Source organism: Plecotus auritus (genome assembly GCF_963455305.1).
Source record: "Plecotus auritus genome assembly, chromosome: 5".
NCBI classification, from domain to species: domain Eukaryota; kingdom Metazoa; phylum Chordata; class Mammalia; order Chiroptera; family Vespertilionidae; genus Plecotus; species Plecotus auritus.
Genome location: NC_137776.1, coordinates 109,074,504 through 109,096,092, shown reverse-complemented (window position 1 = coordinate 109,096,092; position 21,589 = coordinate 109,074,504). Strand labels below are relative to the sequence as shown.

The following is a 21,589-nucleotide window of genomic DNA, read 5'->3' as shown; positions in this document are numbered from 1 at the left end:
TCTCACCTTTACCACTAAATTAGCTTCCAAAGTACTATCCTTGCCACCTTCCAAATCAATTTCCTTTTGCTGTTAAGTCTCTAAGACTCACACCTGGCCACATGATTTCTCTGTTCAAAATACTCTGGCGGTTTCCTCACTGCCTCCAAGATAAAATAGAAACTCCTTATACTCATACATAACTTGGTGCTTGCCTGTCTCTCAGGCTTTATGCTTCATCACCAACCCTGTAACATCCCAACCTCAGATATGTCTAAGGACCTGAGTTCCCCAAATGCAACATTTGCTTTCTCACCACCATGCTTTCTTTGCACATACTCTTTCTGCTGACAGCAATATCACTCTTAAAACTCTATCCCTGCTCTCTAGTCATCCTTCAAAACTCAGCTAATACATCATCTCCCCCTGGAAATGTCTCCAAACCCTGAAGTCTGAGCAAGTGTTCCTCCTCTGTGTTGCCATCACACCTATTTACAGCTCTACTAATAACCAATCACACTGCCCTTGGATGACCTGGCCAGTCTGAGAATTCTCTGAAGATAGGAAAGAAGTGCTTTTACTTTCTCTCCCTGAGTTATCTATATATATAAAAGCCTAATATGCAAATTGCCCCTGTGGGAGTTTGATCACTCACTATGATGTATGTTGACCATCAGGGGGTGGTGCTGAACAAAGGAAGGCCCTGGCTGGCAGCCAGAAGGAAGGCCCCAGCCAGCAGCTGGAAGGCCCCTATCAGCCCTGATTGCCAGCCAGGCCTAGGGACCCTACCCATGCACAAATTTTGTGCACCAGGCCTCTAGTACTAAATAATTACCTAATGATAAACAGATACTACATTTAATAAGAGAAACCCACAGAATAAAATGCAAGGCTAGAAAATTTTTAATGGGCTAATAGAGTCAGTGAAATTTTAAAAAGTTAACCCAATCATCTAAAAACTTTAATTAGATGGTCTATGTCAGGACCTATTGAGCTAGGCAATAAAAAAAATATATCCTAATTAATCATTAAAATATCACATACTCAACAGAAGCAACAATTTAAAACCTTAAAGACTAAATATGTTATTCTATTATTTCAACTCTAATTCCACTTATCTGTTCCTTTCTTCTGTTCTTTATGTTAATTTTCCTTCTAATTCAATTTTGCATTCTTTCCTTCCCTCACCCAATCCTTTTCACTTCTTCTTTCCCTTTCCCTGCTATTCTTTGAATATAACAGGAATTACAAATACTGTCTTTGCCATCTCTGTCTGCAATTTTATATTAAACAAAGGAATGGTCAAAAAAGCAGTGAATGAAATTATGTCACCAGTCAGATTGATAGACAAAACCACATGCATTAATCTAGGTGGGTGATTTAATAATACTAAACAGCAACCTGAACCATGTGCATACTAAGTAGTCTGACAGGCATCAGCCAGTCCTTGGGGTGATGACAGCAAGACAATGGGGAGTAAGAGAAAAGAATAGCCAACTTGCTGGCGTTGAGGGCAGTCACAGCCCAGCCTCACAACAGTCTGCAACTTGTGTCTGCCCTTCAAGAGGAAGCAGAAACAGCCATGGTGAATGCAGGGAGCTGTCAGCTATCTGGACTAGCACAGCTGAGTAACCAATTTGACAGTGTGAGCAACAGCAGCCAACTACCACCAGCTGCTAGTCTGAGCATACTGGCCTGGGTACCAACTTGGGGACACAAAATAAAGACTACTATCCCCAGGGAACTTCTGAATTTTAGTTTTACTACAGAATAGATTCTGAGAGAGGCAGAGAAGCACCTGGAGAGGAATTACATAATTACAGTATTTAAACTAGGTTGGTAGGGAGGAACAATTTTTGGAAGGATAGCAATTGCTAGAGGGAAATAGGTTGCATTCTTTTAAATTACCTGAAAGTAACTTTCCAAAACCACTCAACACTAGGTCTTGGAGGCATAGGAAAGTTCACCCTAAAGACCAATGTTTTACAGAATTCACAAACAAAAATAAAATCTCGTTAACCTTACACTCAGCAAGACAATGTAACAGCAAAAGGTATGTTTGAAATGTTTCTAAAACATCCTGAACTAGACAGTCAGCAGCACCTTTAAACAATTTAATTCAAAGCAATGCAGGGCAAGTTTATGCTCTTACCCGTGTCCAGGAGTTCAATTTCGATTCTCCAGAACTCTGTGGTTCTTTGTTAATCAGACAGCCTAAGCACCATGTTAGAATTTTTTGGCTTTCATCTGCAAAGAGAAAAAAACTAAAATGAGTAGGTTTAATCAAATAAAAGGAAAAGATATACAGTATTAAAAATGTAAAACATTATATTTACAGGAAATACGTTTATTATATTTTAGGAAAATCTCAAACTACTAAGTTCACAGAATAAGCATTCAGGACCACGTGCGAAACAACTTTGTAGGATTTTTCTTCTTGTGGGTTTGGGATCATGTATGCTCAGCACTTGTGTGGTTAATTCCTTTTCTGTTACAGCAGCAACTTTTAAAGTCAAAAGAGAATGATGGAAAGAACTAAAAGAATTGGGCTTTTCTCAAGATCAATTCTTTATTTCTTATTTCAAACCATTAGTAGTTTCAACCTCTTTAAGGCAACATAATTATTATAGGCAGCACTCAATCTTTCAGATTTAATCTTTTAACTTTCTAATTCGCCAAAACACCCTCCCTTTTTAAAAACAAACTCAGCAAAAAGATTGTTTAATACCCAACGGTTTGCATAAAATAGAAGCCTCTTAACATGCTTTTAATTTTTTACTCTGAAATTTAAAACTTTAGTAAATATGTGATGAAAATGCTGAACTTTGAAATCTTGTATTTGATGGGAATAACTGTTTAGTGAGCCTTTTTTTTTCTCTTTTGGACACTGAATCCATTCCAGCTGGAAATTTTGTAACAGGTTTGAAAAGCAAAGGAGGCCTAAAGATGGAAGATGTCAGTTACCTAAACTAGAGCCAAGCAGCTATGGACTTTATCACAAGGCCATGGAGGTGGGACTGAGGAAACCCAGCACCTGGCATCAAGCCTCTGCAGAACCACCTGATGCCCTGGCGGGGGCAGAAAAATAAATTTTCCTTCTAGCCCTCTAAATTCTTCTGTCTGGACTAACAATCAAATTAACATGAGACATATTAACAGGAAAAAATGACCAAACTTATTATGTATGCACATGTGGAGGTTCCATAAGAATAAGGGACCCTTGCCCTCCCAGTGTTGGCTCAATGATTGACAGTCGACCTATGAACCAGGAGGTCACAGTTTGATTCCCAGTCAGGGCACATGCCCAGATTGCAGGCTCGATCCCCAGTAGTGGACTTGCAAGAGGCAGCTAGTCGATGATTCTCTCTCATCATTGATGTTTCTCTCTCTCCTCCTCCTCCTCCTCCCTTCCTCTCTGAAATCAATACAAAATATGTTTTAAAAAATAAAAAGAATATAGGACCCAAGGAGAAGTAGGGCAGTTAAGGCTTATATGTTACCTTGAGCTAAGGACAGGGGATGATGATTATGGTCTTGGACTTTAAAGGGCAGCAAGACAATTCACATGGAGATGGAAAAGCAAACGTCTGGTAAGTAAATGTTTGCTGGACTGTTTTTAACAAGGGTCACAGAGAGGACTTCGATCAAAGGGCCTTCCTGGGTTCCTCCCTATCATACTTAGTTCATGTTAAACTATAGCTATCTATAATAGCTTCCTTCCTGGAGCAGGTCCTCTCTAAATCCTTTTAGTAGTTGGGGGCAGGGGGAGGGGGGAGGGGATCACATTTTTTATCTAAGTCTTTTGTTAATTAAAAACAACCAGCTTAAAATAATCAATATTCGAAAAGCATATTTTGGGGTGAAACACTCAACTTCTCACCCTTTACCTTCTTACCTTCTGCTATCTCATAAACACAGCATCTCTAAGGGATTCATTAATAAGAAATAAAGAATCCCTAGCCAGTTTGGCTCATTGGATAGAGTGTCAGCCTGTGGACCGCAAGGTCCCGGGTTCAATTCCGGTCAAAGGCATGTACCTTGGTTGCAGGCTCCTCCCTGGCCCAGGCCCTGGTCAGAGCGCATGCAGAAGGCAACCAATCAATGTATTTCTCTCATATCGATATTTCTGTCTTTCCCTCTCTCTTCCACTCTCTAAAAATCAATGAAAAAATATCCCCGGCGAGGATTAATTTTTTTTTAAAAAAGGAAAATACAAACTACAGAAAACTACCTCTGCATTTTTAACCACACACCACAAGACACTAACAGTATTTCTTAAACCCATAAATATCTATAGGCTTATGGTCTCATAATAACTAACATGTTTAAACAAACCTTATCAGGAGTTATTCGGAGGGACTCACTTTTTCCCCTAGTTTTCATGAGCTTGCCTGAGATCAATTTATTTCAAATATCATATAATTTAACGTCTAATGATCCTAGCGTTCTTCAGGTTGAACCAATTCCACTGATTAAAAATGTGACTATTATATGGCCTGTGTTTTAAATATTAGAAATTCCATCTTTGTGTCACAGTGTGACAGACACATGCAATGATAAACTTGAGACAGGACAGAAAAAAGTTAGAAAAAACTCCCAACCAGGGGAATGAGAAAGTAGGAGCAACATCACAGGCCGATAAGCTGCTAGCTAGGTCCTCTCAGCAAAGCCCCCACCTCCACACATGGTCAAAGGGAAACTGTTTATGGCAGGAAACTCCTGTGGTGTGCACAGGAGTCATCAACAAGTACTGGCTAAAATCAGATCAATCCACGATGGAGGTCCATTTTACCATCATTATAATGAAAACTGACATTACAAGTAAAAGGGGGGGTGGATAAACATCATGACACTTGTAGAAGCGACCATGTTGAGGACAAGGCCCCCTCCCAATCAGAAGGCAAAAACTGAATTTGGTGCCAGAAACGCTATGACACTTCCAAAACAGACCACATTAGGAACAAGACCCCCTCTCAACCCAAAGGCAAAGACAGAATTTGGTACCACAAAGTTCAGAAACTGAAAACACATAAAATCCCAGGAACTAACTGACCACACAAGGCACAACTCACAAGTATTTTTTTTTATTATTTTCTTTATTGATTAAGGTATCACATATTTGTCCTCATCCCCCCCCATTCCCATCCCAAACCCCTCCCCACGCATGCCCCCACCACCCTGTTGTCCGTGACCACTGGTTAGGCTTATATGCATGCATACAAGTCCTTTGGTTGATCTCTCCCCTTCCCCGCAACCTCTCCTACCTTCCCTCTGAGGTTTGACAGTCTGATTGATGCTTCCCTGTCTCCAGGTGTGTTTTTGTTCATCAGTTTAAGTTGTTCATTATTTCCCCTAGATGAGTGAGATCATGTGATACTAGAAATACACTTATAAGAACCAAAAATGAGACAAGCAGTAATGGTTATGCTGAGAGGCAAATGAATCAGTCTGTAGTGAGTTTCTTTATGGGCCAACAGTTCTTTTGAGTCCCAATTTCAATGTCAAACAGTTCCTTATGTGTACATGTCAGCAATGATATTTCAGTTCTGGATGGTGGACAAATGGTGGTAATGCAGGTCCGACCCTCTCTGGTTTGGTCCTGGGCAACCTACAGCGACGCACAGCTGCTGACTGCTAGTATGGCAAGGCGTCGTCAGCATCTTCCTTTTCTGGACTGTTTCTCTTCTGTCTTCATGGCTGGAGCAGTCTTGTCAATTCCTCTCTGTTGCAGGAATCCACATGGTCTTGGAGGTATTTTCCGAAAATATACAAACATATTCTCGACCAAAAGTTAATAAAGGAATCTTTTCTATAAATTTGACTTGGGATTCATGTCCACTCAGACATGTATTTTCACTTGTTTCATGGCCATGCCCTGTGAGACTTGCAACCAGGGGGCACCAGGTGGTGGCAGCCAATCCTGGGCTCAACCCCTGATCCTATCTCCAGGAACCCACATCCAGACCTCTTTCTTTCTCTGCCTAAATAAAACTTGCTTTCGCTCTCCCTGGGATTCATTCCTGAATTCTTTTCTACGCAAGTCAAGAGCCTTGAGGTCCTGGACCATATGGGGGTCAGGGGCAGAATCCCTGGTTTGGAACCAGTCCTATGACAAGCTTACACAAACAGCTTTCTGGGTTAAAAAGGAATGCATTTCCAAAATGTAGACATTCAACACTAAAATAAAAATTAAAAAAAGAAAGGAGAGAATGTTAATGCATGGAGCTTAAATCTAAAATAATAGAAAAGATAGGAGTTTTTCCCAGGTGTTGAGATATTTCACATATTTAGTTCAACAGTACTAGGTGTACCGGTGAATAATGCCAGATTTTGTAATCAAAGAAAACACAATAATTTCAAGAGAAACATCAAAAGTGCTTTATTCAAAGTAATGTCCATTGCTAGCTACACATTTCCCCGTCTTTCAGATAATTTGTGAATACCGTCCCAATAGAATTTCTCTTGTTTTGAGGCAAACCATTCAGAGACCCAATTTTCCACTTCTTCGTACGTTTTGAAGTGCTGCTCAGAAAGTGCATGTGCCATCAATCGGAACAAGTGGTAATCTGCAGGAGCAAGGTCTGGTGAATACAGCGGGTGGGTTAATACTTCCCAGGCAAGATCTTTTAATGTGTCTTTAAATGGTTTTGAAGTGTGTGATGGTGCATCATCATGAAGCAAAATTACTTTGCTGTGTCTTCTGGAACATTCTGGTCATTTCACAATCAAAGTGCGGTTCAAATTGATTATTTGTTGTCAGTAGCAATCAGTATTAATGGTTTCACCTGGTTTTAGAAGCTCATAATACACCACACCTTCCTGATCCCACCAAATGCAGAGCATTGTCTTCTTTCCGAAGCAATTTGGCCTTGCAGTCAATGTTGATGGCTGGCCTGGATCAACCATGATTTTGCGTATTTGGGATTCTCAAAATAAATCCACTTTTCATCGCCAGTTACAATTCGATGCAAAAAAGACTTTCTTTCGTGCCATTGAAGCAACATTTTACTGATGACTTTTCGGTTTTCCATTTGTCTTTCGTTCGGTTGATGTGGCACCCATTTTCCTTCCTTTAAAATTGTTCCCATTGCTTGTAAAAGATCGGAAATTGTTTGTTGAGCAATGTTTAATCTTTCTGCAAGTTGTTTTTGAGTCTGACACACATCTTCTTCCAATAATACTTGTAACTATTGCTCTTCAAACTTTTTCAGTTGACCTGGATGTTCTTTGTCTTTCACATCGAAATCATCACTTTTAAAGTGTTTAAACCAGCGTTCACAAGTATCTTGAGATGGACCATGTTCACCATAAGCTTCCTGAAGTATTCTGCAGCACTTTTCTTAAAATAAAGTAATGAATTATAACTTCCCGCAAATGCTCTTTTTTGGGCATGAAATTCGACATTTTTAAGTGTAAAAATATCTATGATGTTAACACCTTCAGCAAATTTGACATATGAAGTTTTGAAGCTTGTTGTCAATACAACAAAATAGCATACATATCAAATCACATATATATCAACATATGTGTAACTCCATCTATTGAAAAAAATCCGCATTATTAACCGGTACACCTAGTATATTAATTTTTCTCTCAAAAATTAAGAAAAAAAAGCCCTGGTCAGTGTGTTCAGTGGTTAGAGCATCAGCCCATGCACCAAAGGGCTGCAGGTTTGATACCCGGTAAAGGGCACATTCTAGGTTGCAGGTTCAATCCCCACCCCAGTCAGGGCGTGTACAGGAAGCAACCAATTGATGTGTCTCTCTCACATCGATGTCTCTTTCTCTCTCTCTTTCTCTCTCTCTTTCTCTCTCTCTCAAAGCCAATGGAAATACTAGTAAAATGCTCACATGAGGATTAACAATAACAAAAAAACAAAAAAAGAAAGAAAAAGAAAAGCCAAATAAATTTTCACCCAACCTTTAAGTATACATGGTACATGTACGACATCCCTAATTCAGAATGTTAAAATGTGGGAGTTTGTGTTATAGAATTGAAGAAGTAGAATCAGAGGCACTGCTCATATTGCGCTGGTCTCTGTGGATTGTATAGTGGATCTAAATGAGTTCTTGATGATAGTCTTGCAAAAAAGGTAATTATGGATTAGAGTAGAGAAGACATTTTTCCCAGAATACAAAGCTAATAAGAGCCAAAAGCCCACACCTCTAAAGTCTGCCATGTAATGATCTAACCCCCAGAAGATCACACCATGTGGTGGAAGCATTCTAATCCTGGCTTTCCTACTGGCCAGCTTCACCTGAATGTATATGTGCACTGCACAGATATTTACTGAGGTTTTTGTTTTGGTTTTTATTTGTTTGTTTGTTTTTGTATGCCAAGGCCTAGGAAAACACAGCTCACAATTTCTGCTCACTTTCCACTTAAGGAGAAAAGAGACCAGAAGTCAGAACAAGGATCGGAGGAGAAGGAGAATTTCACAGGGGAGCTCATGCTAGAGCTGACTCTTGGAGGACAGTAGATGAGATGGGGTTTTTTAAGACAAGTCATGGAACTTTCTAGGTTTCTGGTTCCTTATTTGTAAAAGTGGAGGCTGGAGTAATTTTATCCCTATGGCGTAAACTTGTATCGTCTGTGATCTTTCCTTAGCACCTCATCTTCAGTCCATTGGCCCCCTTTGACAACCAGAAACAAATTCTTCATCTCTCTCTGTTTCAATGCTTGTGCTGCCCTTTGAACTGCCCATTAAATTTCAGTTTCCTGTTTGAGGTACACCTTTGATTCTGAGCTCATTGAAAAGACTGACAGGCATAGAAGAACTTGCTTTATGCTGTTGTTTCATTGGTTGGGCATTTTCTCTCAAGAAAGGGTCTTTTTTACAATTATATAACATCAAAATTATTTTTTAAATACAGCAAACGTAAACAGTTTCCATTAAGGAAATAAGTCTCCCATAATGGTAAGTGAGAACAGGATCTGAAATAAGGATAAGGAAGAAAGAAGTATTTGGAAATGGAGACACCGGAAAGAAAAGAGACAAAGTAGGTAATAATAGAAAGGGAGAGACACCTTTTATTCAGTGGTGTTCTCTGAATGAGTGCCTTTACTTCCTTGGAACCCTTGATTCTATCTCTTTACTCATAATTAAACATAACAGCTATAACCTCTCTTCCTCACTATTTGCTATCTATTGCTGTGTAACAATTATCCCCCAAACTTGGCAGCTGAACACAATATTTATTGTCTCAAAAAATGCTGCCTTCATGCTTTTAAACTACAGAATTAAAGTTTAAAGAATTAAGTTTTATTTGAAATTTTAATTTAATATATAAAAAAATTAAATATTAGGTGGCAAATATGTACTGGTATATTCCTTTCATTTCCACTCTTTTTCAGAATAAAAAATTTGCACTAAGATCTGCTGTCAGTTTCCCATCTCACTTAATTGCCTAGCTGGATACTCCAGTCCCAAAGCCAGGGCCTCCAGGAAGGATCCTGAGAGAGGCCATCCCCTGTAGTGTGCTTGTGGCATTCATGAATAACAAGTGATGGCTTGCATCTGTAAATTCCTAAAACAAAGTAAGCTCATAAGCAGTATATTTCAGTGGCACCACTAAAATATATAAATACAGGACAGGGATGTATGGCCCTGGTAAGAGTGGCAAGTACAGTGATGGCTGTACAAAGAAGGCTTTGCCCTTTCAGATCAAGAACTTGAACAGGTCCCAGCTGGTTTTGCTCAGTGGATAGAGCGTAGGCCTGCGAACCGAAGGGTCCCGGGTTCGATTCCGATCAAGGGCATGTACCTTGGTTGCAGGCTCCTCCCCAGCCCAGGCCCTTGTCGGGGTGCATGCAGGAGGCAATCAATTGATGTATTTCTCTCACATCAATATTTCTGTCTTTCTCTCTCCCTTCCTCTCACTCTAAAAATAAATGGAAAAATATCCTCAGGTGAGGATTTATAAAAAAAGAACTTGAACAGGCTGAGTGGTTGGGGTAGGTAGGATCAACTCAAGAGAGAAGAGGCAAGAGGCAGAGTGGAGAGGAAGAGAAGTAGATGAGGGTGGGGCCAGAGAAAGTGAGTTTGAGTGTGTTCAATGCACACATGCATGTATGCTCACAGGACCAAATGCTAATGTCCCTTCCCCACCTAGTTCATGTTTCTTATAGTAACTTATGTATGACAGGTTAGGAGAGAGAAAATGCATAATTCTTTAAAACATCAAAGAGAAATACTAATTTTATTTTTTATTCTGATATCATGTTACACAATCAATCTTTGACTAAAATATATGAAAAGTAAGTATTACATTAGCTAATAATATAGTCAATTCAAGGCAATAAGCCTCAATTGTGCACCTTCAGATGCACCTGCTCCACCCTACCATATGCCCTAGGATGACATAGAACTAAAACCACAGTTCCTGCTCCTGAAAGACATTCAGTCTTCCAGGATATCAGACAGGCAAACCAACAATTATAAACAGTGTAGTAAGTATCTTTAATAATAAAAGCATAATATGCTAATAATGGCCTTCTGGACAACCTTCCGGATGAAGCCAGAGCTGCAAGGAAAGCCTGGGTCCCGGATGGCAGAGGGAAGCCGGTGCCGGTAGCCCAGGGAAAGAAGGCCTACTCTTGCACAAATTTCGTGCATCGGGCCTCTAGTTACTGTATAATTAAGGGAAATGCCAGTGGATATGGAAATACTAAGACAGATTCCTAACTAAGCCCCAACAAGGTGATTTAAAAGGTTTATGAGGAGGAGAGAGGAGAACAGAGTTCCAGACATCAAGAATTGCATGTCACGGGCCCTAACATCATGCACCTCAGGCACAGTTAGTAATCTGACCTGGCTACCACGCATGTGGTATAGTTGTGGGGAATTAAACAGGAAATGAGGCGGGACAGGTAGGCAGTAGATGAGTAAAGTTACACCTCCCCAATGACTCCCAAATTCCTCTTAATCTTTGGTAAAACCTAGTTGTCATCCCTAAATAATGGTAGAGTCATGAAGGATTCAGACTCTGAAGAATAATTTTACACATGAAAAACAGTACGTGTGCTAATATGAAACTGGGAAATAAAAATTATTTCATTATTAAAACCATTTTATACTGAATTAAAAATGAGGTTATGATAATCATCAGGGAGTTTCTACGCTCTAACACACAGAATTCTATTCCCTACAGATCTGCGTGTGTGTGTGTGTGTGTGTGTGTGTGTGTATGTGTATGTTTATCTATACAAACATACACAAACATATATAAACAATGAAGGATGCCATTTTGTAATCGAGCAAAGACTATACATTTAAAAAGTTGCTTTGTGAAATATAGAAAACAGGTTTATAATTTAAAGCTCTGTATTTTAGTAAGCAATGCAGACTAAAGTTATTATTAGAAGTTTGTGTTTTGAGAGAGCATGCTTTGGATTCTTACCATATGCTAAGATAAAAGGATTCCAGCAAGTTTTTGCCAATAGTTGACCAATTGTGGGGAATCTTTCAATGATTGTACTTGAATCCTGTAAAAGAAAATTACGCTTTGGTCAGTAAAAGGGACCTATATCACTCAGAAAGACTGAACTGACACTATGGCTTGAGGGAACTTGAATGCTTCTTGTTTTAGTATATATTTAAGAAAAGTAAGGAAAATAAAATTAGAAAAGATCTTTCAGCATGTTATTCAAATAAAGTTTAACAAGCAACTGTCAGGTCTGATCAAATAATCGAATGGATACCCTCTCCCCTGGGAACTGACCTTTAGGTCATTTCACAACCAACATTCCCTTTTGCTTAGACCACATTCCACTTGCTAAGACCATTATCTTTCCCCTGGGGACCCTCCCAGAGAATTCTCTGCCCAGGAAAAGCCCGCCAAAGTCCTTTAAAATCTCTGACTCCCTGTCCCTGGGTGCTGGTGTCATTTTGGGGCTCAGCCCATCTGGTTTTCCAGATGACCTAATAAATTCATAATTCTTTACCACTTTGGCCTCATGCGTTCCTCCTTCGGCAACCCTAACAACCACCTTTGTTCATCCTTAAACCAGGTCACCAAGACTAAGATGTACAGCACATTTAGTAAAATAAATTTTGTTACCAAATTTACTTCACTTTACTCATACTTAACAGTCAGGAAATGCCACTTTATTTAAAAATAACAAAGGCCACATAACAGTGAAAAAACATTATGGGTAATTAATATCTTTATAATCTCTTATCTTTATCCTGGAGTTTTATTCTAACACAGTGGTCGGCAAACTGCAGCTCACGAGCCACATGCGGCTCGCGAGCCGCGGTTTGCCGCTCTGTTGACTAATGAGTTTCCTGACCACTGTTCTAACAAAATAAAAGATGATCCTAACTCAGCTCCAGAAGGGCTATTTCAAAGAAGGTTTAGGAGGACAAAAACTCTGGAACTTATAAAAAGAAATAAAAGCGGCCAAAGATATTTATCTCTGTTTATTACTACTTTGATTACTATATGCTAAATGGCACTAGACTGTCTACAACAACCTAAAACCTGAGACAAAAATAGGCCAACTAAATAGAAAACAGCTTAAGATTTAAAAATATGCATGCTGCCCTAGCTGGTTTGGCTCAGTGGACAGAGTGTCGGCCTGCGGACTGGAGTCCCGGGTTCGATTCCGGTTAAGGGCACATGCCAAGGTTGTGGGTACAGTCCCCAGTGTGGGGCGCACAGGAGGCAGCCAATCAATGATTCTCGCTTGTCACTGATGTTTCTGTCTCTCTCTCTCCCTCTCCCTTCCTCTCTGAAATTAATAAAAATTAAAAATAATTTTTTAAAAATATGCATGCTGTTGTACAATGGCCTTTTCCCACTTCTTTATCTTTCAAATAAAGTTCAAAAATGAGACCAAAATGATAACGTGCACACAGGGTGAAATGATAAGCATTTCCTACTGCTGCAGCAATAAATTCTTCACATTGTCTCAGCATCAAGGCCAGTCTTAAGACTTCCTGGGACCACTTTAAGGTCAAGTTACAAAAGTCTTATAAAAAACAATTTTAAAATTAGCATTGGTTGTTCATACAGACTGCATCTTTCTTTGCAATGTCAAAAGACATATGAACTCATACCACCAATATGAATTATTCTTCAAATTTCCTACTTGCTTCTATGATTATGGGAGTAAAAGTATAACACAAGAATGTCTATGTTGAATCACAATTTTGCTTTGCATCTTGAAGTGAGACAATAAATATAAAACAAATAATATTTTGATAATATAAAAATACATTAATTTACAAATATATCTATTAAAATAAATCACACCAAAATAAAAATACATCAAATCTTAATACAATAAGTTATATGACAACTATAAAGACATTCAAAATCTTAATATTTACCAGAAAAGGCCACTTAAAATATTTAAAAGAAGAGATCTTAATATTCATCACTTTTTGGTAGAGCCCACTTTAAAACAGGATTGAGGAAAAGGTAAACATTTCAGTAAACTCTTCAATACTTAAGAGATGCAAAGGCCTTTAAAAGAATGCCAATTATTACCTGACAAGTGCCCAAGTTTTATTTATTAAAAAAACAATCTGATGGTCAGGAAGTCTTATGTGATAATATAACTAATCAAGAAGAAAAGACGGAAGTCATAATGAGTCAGAGACCATTATGGTAATACAGACAGGAAACCACTTCCTGTCTGTATTACTATGGGTAAAATTCGTCTTTCTACTCCTTCAATACCACACCTTGGATAAAATTAAGGCTTGGTGAATCTGGTAAAGAGTCCCTGCTGGCATTAATTTTGGTCCACTACTTACCATCTCTTTTAAGGTTTCATAAATCTGCCTCAGGAACTCCTGGAACTGAGGTAGGTGATGGCAGATGTCTTGCTGGGTTTCCAAAGTGGAGGCCTGGTCCCATACAGACAGCTTCCGCATCCAAAATTGATAATCAGAAGAAAGTCCTACTGAATCTTGAGCCATCTCAAAAAAGGGGCAAAGGTGATGTATCTTCACTGTGGCCTGTTAAGCACTGAAGGAAACAGTAAGCACAATTCAAATCGGTAAGAAAGGGGGAAAACGAAATATTTTTTATTGATGACATTATTATCAATGTCCCCACTTCTCCCCCTCTTTGCCTGCCTCCACCAGACCATCCTCCTCTCCCTTCAGCCCTCATCACACTATAGTCGGTGTCTGTGGGCTATGCATATATGTTCTTTGGCTAATCCCTTCACCTTCTTTCATCCAGTCCTCCCCACCCACCTCCTCTCACACCTGTCAGTCTGTTCCATGCACCCATGCCTGTGGTTCTATTTTGTTCATCAGTTTAATTTGTTCACTAGATGCCACATGTGAGATCATACGGTGTTTGTCTTTCTCTGACTGGCTTATTTCACTCAGCATAATAACCTCCAGGTCCATCTATGCTGTCATAAAAGGTAAGAGCTCCTTTCTTTTTACAGCCCAGTAGTATCCCATTGTGTAAATATCTCAAAGCTTTTCTATCCACTCATCTACTGATGAGCACTTGTGACAATATAACTAATATTGTTTCCAAATCTTAGGTATTATAATGTTGCTATGAACATAGGGATGCATGCATTTTGAATTGGTGTTTTGGGATTCTTAGGATATAGTCCCAGAAGTGGAATCGTTGTGTCAAAAGACAGTTCCATTTTTAATTTTTTGAGGAACCTCCATAATGTTTTCTGCAATGTTTATTGTCACATAAGACTTCCTGACCATCACATTGTTTTTCCACAATGGCTGCACCAATCCACATTCACACCATATTGCACTAGGGTTCCCTTGTCTCCATATCCTCTCCAGCACTTGTTTGTTGATTTATTGATGGTAGCCATTCTGGCAGGTGTGAGATCAGATCTCATTGTAGTTTTAATTTGCATCTCTCAGATGATTAGTGACCGTGAGCCTTTTTTCATATGTCTATTGGCCATCTGTATGTCCTTTTTGGAGAAGTGCCTATTCAGGTCCTTTGTCCATTTTATTGGATTGTGTGTTTTCTTGGTGTTGAGCTGTGTAAGTTCCATATATATTTTGGAAATCAGCCCCTTATCATATACTAGAGGCCCAGTGCACAAATTCGTGCACGGACGGGGTCCCTAGGCCTGGCCAGCAATCAGGGCCATCTCGCCCAGTTCTGATTGGGGCCTGCCGGCCAGGGGAAAGAACAGGGAGGAGGGACCAAGGGAGGTTGGCTGGCAGCCGGGAGAGGGATCAGCCAAAGGGGGGTGGGGGGGACTGCCGGAGGTTGGCCGGCCAGCCCCGATGGGGCAATCGGAGTGGCCAGCTGGAGGGAGGGGCTGGCCTGGGTGAGGAACCATGGGAGGTTGGCCAGCTGGCTGGGTGGAGGGACCTGCTGGGGGGAGGGAACGAGGGAGGTTGGCCAGCCAGGGGGGATGGGCTGCAGGAGGTTGGCTGGCTGGGGGGAGGGGTCGCAGGAGGCTGGCTGTGGGAGCGTCTGCCCCCTGGTGGTCAGTGAGCAACATAGCAACTGGTCGATCAGTCGTTCGGTCATAACAGTTGCTTAGGCTTTTATATATATAGATATCATTGGCAAATATATTCTCTCATACAGTTGGTTCTCATTTTGTTGATGATTTCTTTTGCTGTACAGAAGCTTTTTAGTTGGATGTAGTCCCATTTGTTTTTTTCCTGTTTCCCTTGCCCTAGGAGATATATTGGCAACAATATTATGAGAGATGTGAGATTTTATTGCCTATGTCTTCGTCCAGGATTTTTATGGTTTCATGACTCACATTTAAGTCCTGTATCCATTTTGAGTTTATTCTTGTATGTGGTGTAAGTTGATGGTCTAGTTTCATTTTTTTGCATGTGCCTGTCTAAATTTCCCAACACCATTTATTAAAGAGACTGTCTTTATTCCATTGTATGCTCTTGTGAATTATTAATTGGTCATAAAGGCATGGGATGATTTCTGGGCTCTCTGTTCTGTTCCATTGATCTATATGCCTGTTTTTCCTGTCAGTACCAGGCTGTTTTTATTACAATGGCTTTGTAGTATAATTTGATATACGGTATTGTGATGCCTCTAACTTTGTTCTTCTTTCTCAAAATTGCTGCAGCTATTTTGGATCTTTTTTGGTTCCATATAAATTTTTGGAATATTTGCTCTAGATCTGTGAAATATGCCACTAATATTTTAATAGGAATTCCATTGAATCTATTGATTGCTTTGGGTACTATGGACATTTTAATTTTAATGATGTTAATTCTTCCAATCCATGGAACAAGGTATATGCATCCATCCACTTGTTTGTATCTTCCTCAATTTCTTTTTTCAATGTCCTATAGTTTTCTAAGTACAGGTCTTTTATCTCCTTGGTTAAATTTACTCCTAGGTACCTTATTTTTTTGTTGTTGTTGTAATAGTAAATGGGATTGTTTTTTTAGTTTCTTTTTCTGACAGTTCATTGTTGGTGTATAAAAATGGAAAATGAAGCATTTTAAAAAGGATATTTTATTGGTGATTTCAAATTCACTGATGAGTAAAAAGGGGATTACTAGGGACTAAAATAGCATGCTTTCTGTGGAGTCATTTTGAATTATTTTTAAATGTGTCACCCAGCTGTAGCTCCAATCATTACCATCTGAACTTTTTATCATGAGTAATATCATTACACTAAAAGTCATTATACCTCCACAGGCACATGCTAATTATGTGCAAAAAGCACAGCTGATAATATTTTGTACTTTCTTTTTAAGATTGAGCTATTTTTAAATGTTCAGAATATGAAATTCCTTTGTGTATTTTAATGTAGTGGGAAATCAAAAACATCTACGGGCATTTAATAGTCTGTGTCTAAGAAATGTTTTTGAAGTTCTTACGCTTTATGTGCATTTCTGGCTTCGCATAGGTGTAAAAAAATCTCTATGCATTACTGTCTAATGAATTTTCTTCCCAGTTTCTCTTAGAAAAAAGTAAAAGAATTCATTTCACATGTATTGATTTGAACAATCTGTTTAAAGGTTGCTGTATATGCTTAATCTCATTGACAAGACAAAAATCATATTTTAATAAAATATGATAAACTACAATTATTGAAGGGGGTGTACTAGTCCTAAGTGACAGAAAATAAAACCTCATAACCTTGACTTACCATACCTGAAGTGCATATTAAATAGAACAGCGAAGTCAAGCAGCCAGCATGTACCTCAGGCAGAGCCAGGGAAATAACTCCAGGTGCTCCATTACCATCCCAGTCTCCTGGCCTCCTCAACATGGGAAGCACACTAGGCAGAGGAGAAGGGAGGGCTGCTTCAACAGGTGTAGGCCTTTAAAGACATACTTTCCTAGGCAGGGGATAACACAGCTATCTAATTTCAAATGACTACTCTGCAAGTGATGAGTTTAAATCCTCATCAGCAAGGAATAACAGATAAAATGCTGCCAATTAAATGTCAAAAACATCAACAAAGAGGTTCTTATTACTAAAAAAGAAAAAAATTTTAAAAGATTGTAAAACTGCCCTGGCCAGTGTGCCTCCGTTGGTTGGAGCGTGCTCCCGTACACCAAATGGTTTCTTCTCCCTCTCTCTCTCTCCCTCTCTCTCTCTCTCTCTCTCTCTCTCTCTCTCTCTCATCCTTCCTCCCTCCTCTCTCTCTAAATTCAATAAAAACATACCCTCAGGTGAAGATTTAAAAAAAAAAGATGTGTACAATTTCGTTGCTGTACTAAAAATATCTAGGCCAGGTAGATTAAAGTTTTAAAATGGTACTAAAATTTTAATTTTAAAAAAGGTTCATGCTTAAATGGGGAGAAAAGAAGCTTTAAGAATAGGGGAAATATATGCATATAATAGCCAAAAATGATTCTTCCCCTTCTCTTTTTGTCCTCCTCATCCAGTCATCACCAATACCTGTCAATTCTATCTCCCTAATTTTATTGCTCTCCACTTTATTGTGCTTCCAGATACTGCACTTTCATCAGCATTGAGACAAGACTTCCACCAGTGAATCAATCTTTTTTCCACCAGCCAAAAGATTATGATTCACTAAAGGCTCAGCTAGTGGTTAGCATTTTTTTTTTTTAGCAATAATGTATTTTTAATTGCACACTTAATAGACCACAGTGTAGTGTAAACGTAACTTTCATATACAATGAGAAACCAAAAAATTCGTGTAACTCGCTTTATTGCGATATTCCCTTTATTGCAGTGGTCTGGACCAAATCCACAATATTTCCTAAGTACACCTGTATGTGTGATTTGATTCGATCTCATCCACTTTACACTTCTACTGCCTCCATCCCATCCCATCCCATCGGCATCCATGTCTTCACCTGCCCCTCTCAAATTTATTCTCAATAACAAAAACAACTCCATTAACACAACTGACATAAACAACTTTCCCAAATGTGTATCTGACCCAGCACATTCCTGCTTAAATTCTCTCACTCCCTCCCAATAACTTCCTTGCAAAGAAACCCTAACTCCTTGTAAAATGAAAAATCCCAGCTCCTTACCAGAGTCTCTTAAGGTCCTGCAAATGCAGATCCAGCAACCATCACGTCTCCCATGTTCCTCTCCCCAGCTGACCCCAGTCCAGTCCAGGTCTCTCATCTGTTCCCCCAACAAACCAAACCACTCCCTGCTTCCAAATCTTTCTGCTGATTTCTCCACAGCTATTACATTGGTAATTAACCTGCATTCATGTATTAACTTAGTTGCTGATTCCGCAGGGAATTAGTATGTAAATTCCTTGTCTCCCTAAAATTGCCACATGTCGGGCAAACAATAAATACTAAATAAAGAAATGAATAATTCACTGATATTTTTCAAACTATAGTTCTGAGCTAAATGCCATAACAAAATGCTTTTCCAGATAAAGCATTTTAATTTTTTATCTCTATAATTCTATTATCTATCCAGTGGCCGTCCAATAAGTTCTTCATTTTACAGAAACACTGAGAGATGCCCTAACCGGTTTGGCTCGAGTGGATAGAGCATCGGCGGACTGAAAAGTCTCAGGCTCGATTCTGGTCAAGGGCATGTACCTTGGTTGCGGGCACATCCCCAGTAGGAGGTGTGCAGGAGGCAGCTGATCGATGTTTCTCTCTCATCGATGTTTCTAACTCTCTATCCCTCTCCCTTCCTCTCTGTAAAAAAAGCAATAAAATATATTTAAAAAAGAAAAAAAAAGAAACACTGAGAGATTATATAATTGCCCAAAGATTAACTAAAAGCTCCCCCGCCCCCCAAAAAATAGTAAGGTATTTTTATGTTATGTATGTTAAACTTAATTATTAATATCCCATTTTAGAAATATAGCTTTTATATACACATATTTACTATGCGCTTGGGAATATATTAAATACTTTATGCATCTAACTAATTTAATCCTCACAATAACTTTATGAAATAGGTAGTTATCATTTTACAGAAGCAGTGAGAGATTATGTAATTGCCCAAAGAGTACATAAAAGCCCAAAGGAAGTAACTGCTAGTAAACAGCAGAGCTACAATTGTGAAACTTGAATTCAGAGGGTCTGGCTCTAAAGTCGATACCCTTAAATAAAGAACCAAATTGAAGAAACAAATTGATAAATTTGTTATATATTTCACATGGCTCTAGGTGCAAATCAGTTTAGATATTTGGAGACACTGAATTAGAGAACTTTTTTTCATTTTATAAATTAACATACCATTGAATTATAACATTAGTTTCAGGTGTACAACCTAATGATTCAACATTTGTATTTATTATGAGACTAGAGGCCCTGTGCACAAAATTCGTGCGTGCGGGGGGTGTCCCTCAGCCCAGCCTGCACCCTCTCCAATCTGGGACCCCTCGAGGGATGTCCGACTGCCTGTTTAGGCCCGATCCCAAATGGGCAGTCGGACATCCCTGTCACAATCCAGGACTGCTGGCTCCCAACTGCTCGCCTGCCTGCCTTCCTGATCAGACCCTAACCGCTTCTGCCTGCCAGCCTGATCACCCCCTAACCACCTCCCTGCCAGCCTGATTGATGCCTAACTGTTCCCCTGCCAGCCTGTTTGCCCCTAACTGCCCTCCCCTGCAGGCCTGGTCACCCCTAACTGCCCTCCCCTGCAGGCCTGGTCACCCCCAACTGCTCTCCCCTGCAGGCCTGGGTCCCCCCCAACTGCCTTTCCCTGCAGGCCTGGTCGCCTCCAACTTCCCTCCTCTGCCAGCGGGGTCACCCCTAACTTCCCTCCCCTGCAGGCTTGATCACCCCCAACTGCCCTCCCTTGCAGGCCTGGTCCCTCCCAACTGCCCTCCCCTGCTGGCCTGATCGCCCAAAACTGCCCTCCCCTGCTAGTCATCTTGTGGCGGCCATCTTGTGTCCATATGGGGGCAGCCATCTTTGACCACATGGGAGCAGCCATCTTGGGTTGGAGTGATAGTCAATTTGCATATTACTCTTTTATTAGATAGGATAGAGGCCTGGTGCATGGGTGGGGGCCGGCTGGTTTGCCCTGAAGGGTGTCCCGGATCAGGGTGGGGGTTCCCTTGGGGCGTGGGGTGGCCTGGGCGAGGGGCTTGTGGTGGTTTGCAGGCCAGCCATGCCCCCCGGCAACCCAAGTGGAGGCCCTGGTATCTGGGATTTATTTACCTTCTATAATTGAAACTTTGTAGCCTTGAGCGGAGCCAAGCCTCCTGCTTGCTCTGTGGCCGCAGCCGTTTTTGTTGGGATTTATTTATCTTCTATAATTGAAACTTTGTAGCCTTGAGCGGAGGAGGCCAAGGCAGGCCAGGGCTGCAGAAACTTGGCTTCCTCCATCGCCAGGGGCAACTCAAGCCTCCTGCTCTCTCAGCTCTGTGGCTGCCACCACTTTTGGGGGGATTTATTTATCTTCTATAATTGGAACTTTGTAGCCTTGAGTGGAGGCCTGGGCCTGCCAGGGTGTGCGGAAAGCTTGGCTTCCTCCATTGCCAGGGAAACCCAAGCCTCCTGCTCACTCCGTGGCCACAGCCATCTTGGTTGGGTTAATTTGTATACTTGCTCCTGATTGTTTTGTGGGCGTGGCTTGTGGGTGTAGCAGAGTGATGGTTAATTTGCATATTACTCTTTTATTAGATAGGATGATCACCACAATAAGTCTAGTTAACATATGTCACCACAGTTACTAAAATTTTTTCTTGTGATGAATACTTTTAAAATCTATTCTTGAACAACTTTCAAATATGTAATACAGGATTAGCTATAGTAATCACCATGTTATATATCGCCATCACTTATCCTATCTAGTAAAAAGGTAATATGCAAATTAACCGTCACTCCGTCACAAAGATGGCAGCACCCATAGCCACAAGATGGCGGCGCCCAGTACTCTCAGCCCTACCGGAGTCCCCCAGTCCTGAGGGGGCAGCCACTGAGAGCAGGCAGTGTGAGTGGCCTGGCAGAATGCTTGCTTCGTCGCTGCAGCGACGAGGCAAGCGTTCCACGCCCGGCCGCAGATGGGCCTCTGGCCAGCCTGGGATGTGGAACGCTTGTGTCATCACCCCGGCGAAGAGGTAAGCATTCCGCGCCCGGCCACAGATGGGCCTCTGGCCAGGCCAGGGCGCAGATGGGCCTCTGGGCTGCAGAGAGCCTCTGGGCAGCGGGCGTGGAGCGGCCAGGCCCCGCAGCAAGCTACTGGCGCATGGATTCGTGCACAGGGC

The 21,589-nt window shown here is 40.5% G+C and overlaps 1 protein-coding gene across 1 annotated transcript in view; it reads right to left on the bottom strand.

The window, feature by feature from the left end:
* Positions 1 to 21,589, bottom strand: part of FANCC (FA complementation group C) — a 320,900-nt gene that overhangs the window by 175,641 nt on the left and 123,670 nt on the right. Inside the window, exons 3-5 of the mRNA XM_080669394.1 lie at positions 13,742 to 13,955; positions 11,379 to 11,463; positions 2,132 to 2,226 (exon numbers count right to left, since the gene is read on the bottom strand). Of these exons, the coding sequence (XP_080525520.1) occupies positions 2,132 to 2,226; positions 11,379 to 11,463; positions 13,742 to 13,906 (345 nt within the window). The 5' untranslated portion in view covers positions 13,907 to 13,955. The remainder of the gene's footprint in view (positions 1 to 2,131; positions 2,227 to 11,378; positions 11,464 to 13,741; positions 13,956 to 21,589) is intronic.